We start from the raw sequence: 6,860 nt of genomic DNA, 5'->3' as shown, positions 1-6,860 counted from the left end.
TGAGCCAAGGAGAGAGGCCTCAGGAGAAATCAAACCTCCTGACACTGTGATCTTAGACTTCAAGCCTCTAGAACTGTGAGAAAAGAAATTTCTGTTGCTTTGGCCTAGTCTGTGGCATCTTGTTATGGTAGACTTAGCAAACTAATATACTTGGTGAATGGTGGGCACCGATTACTGACTACAGGAGTGGACCTGGGAGATGGCAGGCAGAAATGTCCAGGTGGCTGCTGACTATTCATGTTGGCAGAATAAGCCAGAGGTAGAGATTTGGGCATTATAAATGAAAGTGAAACCATGGCAGTGAATCATATAACTTCTGGAGATGTATAAAAGTAAAATGAGAAGGTCACAACGGAACCGTAGAAACACCTCTGACTCCAAAGGAAGAGATGCCCCTGAAGAAATTTTAAAATAGGCCAAGGAAGACAGGAAAATCCGGAGAGACTGGAGCCATGAAAACTAAGAGAACACTTAAAGAAGTGGGCCCAACAGTGCCAAGTGTAACACAAAGATCAAGCCAGATAAAAACTAAGGATAGCAAGTTGGAGATTAATGGTCCCCTTGACAAGAAAATGATTAGCGGCTGGGTAGCAGTAGACGTCACATGTCAGTGAAGGAGAAGAGAGGGACAGAAAGGGTAGACAATTCTCAAGAAGCATGGTCATTAAAGATGAAAAAGGCAGTGGCTGGAAAGGGACATGAGGTTCAGGGAGGGTCCCTTTAAGTGTGAAATTATTCATCACCTACATCCATTAGAGGAGAGGCTAAAGACACATAAGTGAAAACTTTGGGGAGAAAAGGCAGACTTTGGGGAGAAAAGGGTAGACTGAAAAACAGAAAACGAAATGGCACAGGGGAATGACAGATACTCACATGGAAGGAGAGACGTCTTTTTCTCCCCAAGGAGGTAAGGACAGATGCAGATGAGTCTGTAGGTGGAAGATGACAAACTGAGGGTTTCTGCTTTCACCAGGAAGAAAGGATAGTCATCCAGTGAACATGAGAGGATATGATACGGCAAACTATTTTAAGAAAATAGTGAAACTTTTTAAATGTTTTTGTTACGTTTTGGTTTTTTTTTCAGCAAGTCAAACCAGAGAAAATGATGAAACTTTTAACAGTGACAGCTGACTCGAGACAGATGGCCCTACAGCTGAGGACCCAGGTCAGGTTAGATGATGAATGTGTAGCGGCACCACTCCGCAGCTGTGAAACTTCTCCAGAAGTTGTTCGAGGAGGAAAGAGAAGTCATTAGAGCAGCCCACAGCAGTGTCTGCTGAGGAAAAGTCGCAGACCAAAGCAAGAATGGCATAAACAACCCCAAGAAGAGCTGGGCTGCCGCCTGTCTCTGCATTCCCATCACTTCTTTCCTTGTTGGTTTCATCCTTAACCACGAAGAGCAGTTCTCACCCTTAATACTGACTCAACACTTCCTTTTGATAATAAATACTTGCTTAGCATCTACCTTTACTGCCCGACAAGTCACAGACAATCTACTTAACAGACATAAGTTTAAAAGACCCACTGAATGCTCTAAGGGTAATATAAGCTAGATATAAAATGAAATTTACAATAAAATATGCATTTCCATCTGCATATCCCAAGCATAACTGCAAGAAACATGGAATGAAGCAGTGAGATGCTCCTGGCTATGTGCAGAATCCAGGAAGAAACAGGTACAATCACAGACTACTCAAGCCATGCTAGACTTGAAACAGATACCACGGGTAGCGTGATAGGTCCTTCGGGACCACCAGAAGTCAACCAATTGCCACATTTTTAAAAAAGTGAAGTCTCAGTCTGCCAGAAAAACAACTTTAGTACACAAACCAAAACACTTTGGTTTCAGGCAACCCAGCACCTCAGAGGTGGAGAAAACAACAAACATGTACACATATCACCAGCAGTTTATCACTTGAGCTTGTTTGGTCGCCACCCCATTTCCTGTGACTGAAGTGGGGAGAAGAGAATCTTACTATCAGTGATGACCATCTTGGATTAGGACCACAGGAACGGGCTGTCCTGGGGGCTTTGACCACCTCCCTAATGTTACCCAAATAGGAACCATAACGCCTCTCATCTGAACAGAAAGAGCAAAAAGGGTTTGAGGAGGCAGAAAGCTCAGAGGTAAAGAATGTGGCTCAAGCAAGCCCACAGGCACTGCCATCAAGGTAATTCTCTTTAATACTGTGGTGTCTCCTTCCCTAAGATGTCTCACTGTTGATGAGGACATCTCTTTGGAATGTTCTAGTTATGCATAAAACACTTCTGCACATTTTAGACCTGAGCCCAGCTGCCAGGATGCCAGACAGGAAACTGCAGAGCTTGAAGGCCAAGCCTCCCACCAGAGTCCCAGCGGAGCAATGAACATCTGGCTGGGCCACTATTCCCACAATTTCTGGAGGTCTCTATCCTATACTCTCTGCTTCCTTATTAAGTGGCTGGGTAGGTTTGGCAAGTAGAAATGAGGTGTGTGAAAAGCGAGATGGCTGCAGGGACTGGGCCCTGGCACGTCAGGTTCCAAGCTGGGGCTCTATCTGCAGCAAGAGTGCCCCCACTACAACCTCCATCACTGCCTTCACCACCTCCAAAGGGGGCCGAGTCCTAGATGTTGGCTTCGGCATGGCCATAAGAACATGGAAGGTGCAGGAGGTCTCCAACCAGGAACACTGGATCATGGAGTACAATGACAGCATCTTCCAGTGGCTCCAAGACTGGGCCCAGCAGCAGACACACATGGTCATCCCCTTGAAAGTCCTGTGGAAGGAGGTGGCACTCACCCTGCTAGGTGGTCGCTTTGATGGGATCCTGTATGACGTGTACCCACTGTAGAAGGAGACCTGGCACACACACCAGCTCAACTTCATCGAGAACCACACTTTTCACCTGCTGAAGCTGAAAGGGGTATTGTCCTCACCTACTGCTACCTCACCTCCTAGGGGCAGCTGATGAAGTCCAAGTACTCAGATGTCACCACCATCCGAGAAGCAGGTGCCTGTGCTATTGGAGGCAGACTTTTGGGGGAAGAACATTCTCAGGGCAGTGATGGCATTGGTCCTGCATGTGATTATGTTGTCCCTGGTCACCAAGCCTTCAGACCACCCAGACCTGGCCAAACAACCCTCTGCCACCCCTCCTTAGTGGCTGGGAGCCCCGGCTCTGGCCTGTCACGGCTCCATGACTGATCCTGGCTGTGTCACTGTGCAGCTTTTCTGGCCTCTACAATGGGAACACTGCTGCTTCCCTGCCAGGGTCCTTGAGAACAAAATCAACACTAACACTGGTCTTGCCCCTCCCTGCCTCAAAATAAGCGCAAGATGAACTCTCAGAGGAACAGCAGCAGGTAGAGGGGTAGCAAGGGTCAAGTGTGGATAGCAGACTGTAGATGAGAATGTAACAGAGCAGATGACAGGATGTGCAAGTCATGAGATCTAAGAGTTCTCATTTTGCCACTTACCACCGGGACACTTCAAATCTTTGGGACTGTCTTCTCATATGCAAAGCGAGGATGGTTGCCCTTACCCACCTTAGAAGACTGTTTGGGTGGAAGGGACTGAATGACTTATTGTATGCAAACACACTTTGTAAAGCACTTTAGAGACAAGTTACTATTGTTGCCATCATTATTTTTAAGGAAGCTGAATCATGGAGAGGACCCTTAGGGCCTTGGGGCAATCACATAAGGAATGGCCACAGACTTCATACAAGTCAAACCATGTCTCCTAGTCTACTTGCCAGTGGGAAAAACAAGGATGAAAGAAAACTTGCTGAGAGTGACTGTGCCTGTTTGAAGTCTAGAAAGAATAGCTGGGAAAACCTGTAAGGTTGAAAGGTGTTTCGCTTCTCTTAGGGTTTTTATCTTTCTCTTAGGGTTTTTATCTGTAGCAGAGACGGGATCTCACTATGTTGTGTGGGCTGGCCACAAATTCTTGGGCTCAAACGATCCTCCCACCTCAGCCTCCCAAAGTGCTGGGATTATGGGCATGAGTCACTGCGCCCAGTGCTCTTAGGCTTTTTAGGAAATATACTTTCCCCAAAATTTTCCTAAGATTTGTTCCACCTAGATATCACCCAAAAGGATTTGGTGGTGAAATCGGTATGGGTACAGGCTTCCTCACCAAGGAATGCTTGGACACCTGAGTAATGAATTTCCAATGAAGACATGGGACGCAGGAAGTGCCACATTTATTTCATAACAGAACCCCTTTTCCACAGAGTATCTGACAGGGGGTTTCATGAAACATATTTTGGAAATTAAAGTGAACTCTCCACTTGGGCATAATGTTATATGGGCACATGGATTGGCTTAAAAAGGAAACAAGAATACTTCAACATTTGATCAACAGTAGGCAGTTGCTGGACATTTTAGAAAAAGGAGAAATCCATTGTTTGACCATGGCTAAACACGGGGAAACAGTATCACTTTTTCCTGAACCACCCTAATCCCAGCCCTTCAAGATCTTATGCACCCCAAACCCCAGTCACATACATTAAATCTACACTTTGTTTGTTGTAAAATGTGCTTTTTCCTCAATGAACTTTAATATCAGTCCAGGATCTCCACCTCCCCTTACACATACACACACACACACACACACACACACACACACGCGCGCGCGCGCGCGCACGCACCACCCTCCAACCATGTGAAAAATCCCCGGCGATTAGTCTATAACAAATATTGACACGAGGAGGGACAAAACCATGTTGAAATGTATTAGAATCGGAACCTGTACAAAAAAAAAAATTAAAATATAACCTGAAACTGTTCAAGTTCAGAAGTCTAGTTAAGTCCTTTTCTCTTGCCAGGAGAATGCCATCATCAGAGGACTCTGGGTCATCAGCCAAGGAGGGGTGAAAAGACAGAAGCAGCAACAGGTCCTTCAGCAGACAGAGGGGCATCGGTGCCACCATCCCTACCCAGGTGCAGCCAGGAGGAGTTAAAGATCTCGGGAGAGCAAGCATTAGCCGGCAGTTCCAGTGGGCAGCTGGGGCCTACACACCGAAAACAAGGCTGAGTAGTCAGAGGCAGCAGGAGGAGCGGCCAGAAGAGAACGCCACGCTGGAAGGAACCATTTCTGCCACCCAGCAGACCCACAGCACCCTCTGTCTGTGCTCAGATACCAGAGGTTAGTCAACCCAGCGCTCCCAACTAATTGGAGATCGGAGCTGGGCTTAAGAGGCTGAAAACCCGTGGGTTTAGTAAACATAGCCCAGCATCACGTCCCTCCACGGCCTGAACTGGAGCTGCCAACAAGGGATGAGGCAAGAGAGGGAAAGCAGCGCATCTTGACGCCTGGCTAGAGATCGCTGCACCATCGTGAGGACTGTGGTACGAGGGGCTGAAGAGGAGCGCCCCCTCCTCACAAGGGGAGGGGCCTCCTTCACAATCATCCCTGGGGGCTGGTTAAAGCTGCCTCCGGCTTATAACCAGCCTGACAAAATGACATGGAGCAAAAGAAAAACTGGGAGGGACACAAGCCCTTACACAGAGACAAGAACCTCCTGGAGGGAAGCTGGGCAGTGTCTGACCCTGTTGGGATGGCATCGGTGGAGCCCCTGAGTCTGAAGGGAACAACTGGGGAAGGAGGGAGTGGGTGAGGGGGAGTTAACAGTTTTTCTGGAACAGTACCACAGGGTGGGGAGGCGCTGGTGAGGGGACGGGCAGGTCTGGAACTCACTGTAGGTAGAGAGGGGAGGAAATGGGCCCTTGGTGTCCCCTCCCCACCTGACCCAGGCCTGGTGAGTGCCAGCTGCCCCAGCCGGCCCTAGTGGCGGCTGGAGACCAGACCTTTCACTTTGGACATCTTCTTGGTGGGCTGCCTCTGCTCAGCGTGAGGCGGACACTCCCGTTCAGCCAGCTGCTGCTCCATCTCCTGAGCCGAGGAGGATGCGGTGGCTTTGAGTGTCTTCTTGATGTTGGTAACCTGGTGGGGAGACAGAGAATTGGAGTGCTCAGCCTGTATGTGCTCACCAAAACTTGTTCTCACTATGTCTTCACTTCAGACAGGAAGCTAAAATCCTCTACAAGAAAACCTGAAATTCTCTTCAGAAATCCAGATGAGGAGAAACAAGCCTGGGCTACTCACAGCAGATCTGTGGAAATGAATCAAGCAAAAAAGTAGGACTAATACTCTCCTGGTTGAAACAAATGGAAGGGGACCATTTAGCAAAGAGGCACAATACCAACAGTGAAACAAAGTCATGATTAAAATGTCCTCAGAAAAAGAAAGAGAGACCCAAGAATTCTGCACTCCGCTGTTATTCATGTATAAAACCACAAATAGTTTCATAAAAACTTTGGGAATACAGCTCCATGAACCCTTCTTGAATAAACCAGTAGAGGACGAACTTCAGCCAACTAAGCGAGAAATGAAGAAAATGTAATAAAAGTACTAGCAAAATGCTATGACACTACTGTGTGCAGTATACGTTTCTTTCACTTAACGAAGTACAGACTGGAAATACTTAAGCAGCTCTTGAACATTTTTCCACGTCAGAACAGATATCCTCTGTGACATGTGAATCCTATTCTACTGGGAGGGTTCTCTGGTTTTTTGAATTGGTTCCTAGTTTGGGTTTCAGTGCTACTCTGAACAGCCCTCTATGTTTACGTTTGCATACTTCTGTGAACATCCATGGAAGATACTCCTAGAAGTGAGCTTTCCAGATCAAAGTGGATTTACATTTTACATTTGAATCAGTACTGCTATATTGCCTGCTGAAAGGTGACTGATCCAAACCTTTGCTCCTCAGTTCGTTGAGAGGAAGAAACAGCAGGAAGAGGATGGTGGTGGTAGGGAAGAACTGTGCAGTCAAATAAGTAATAGCTTTTTTAGTCTTTTTTTTTTTTTTTTTTT

General features: G+C 46.9%; 1 protein-coding gene and 1 pseudogene across 8 annotated transcripts in view; one reads left to right on the top strand and one right to left on the bottom strand.

The window, feature by feature from the left end:
* The window catches only part of LOC105539854, a 43,115-nt pseudogene extending 39,974 nt beyond the window's left edge, over window positions 1-3,141 (top strand).
* Window positions 3,142-4,169: 1,028 nt separating this feature from the next.
* The window catches only part of COPS7B (COP9 signalosome subunit 7B), a 35,425-nt gene continuing 32,734 nt past the window's right edge, over window positions 4,170-6,860 (bottom strand). For all 8 annotated transcript variants that reach the window (XM_011980208.1, XM_011980210.1, XM_011980209.1 and 5 more), the window contains one exon: window positions 4,170-5,927. In XM_011980208.1, coding sequence (XP_011835598.1) covers window positions 5,769-5,927 — 159 coding nt within the window. In that variant the 3' untranslated portion in view covers window positions 4,170-5,768. The remainder of the gene's footprint in view (window positions 5,928-6,860) is intronic.

This window comes from Mandrillus leucophaeus, unplaced genomic scaffold (genome assembly GCF_000951045.1).
Source record: "Mandrillus leucophaeus isolate KB7577 unplaced genomic scaffold, Mleu.le_1.0 Scaffold21, whole genome shotgun sequence".
NCBI classification, from domain to species: Eukaryota; Metazoa; Chordata; class Mammalia; order Primates; family Cercopithecidae; genus Mandrillus; species Mandrillus leucophaeus.
Note: the sequence above shows the minus strand (reverse complement) of the source record. Positions and strands in the feature narration are given on the sequence as shown.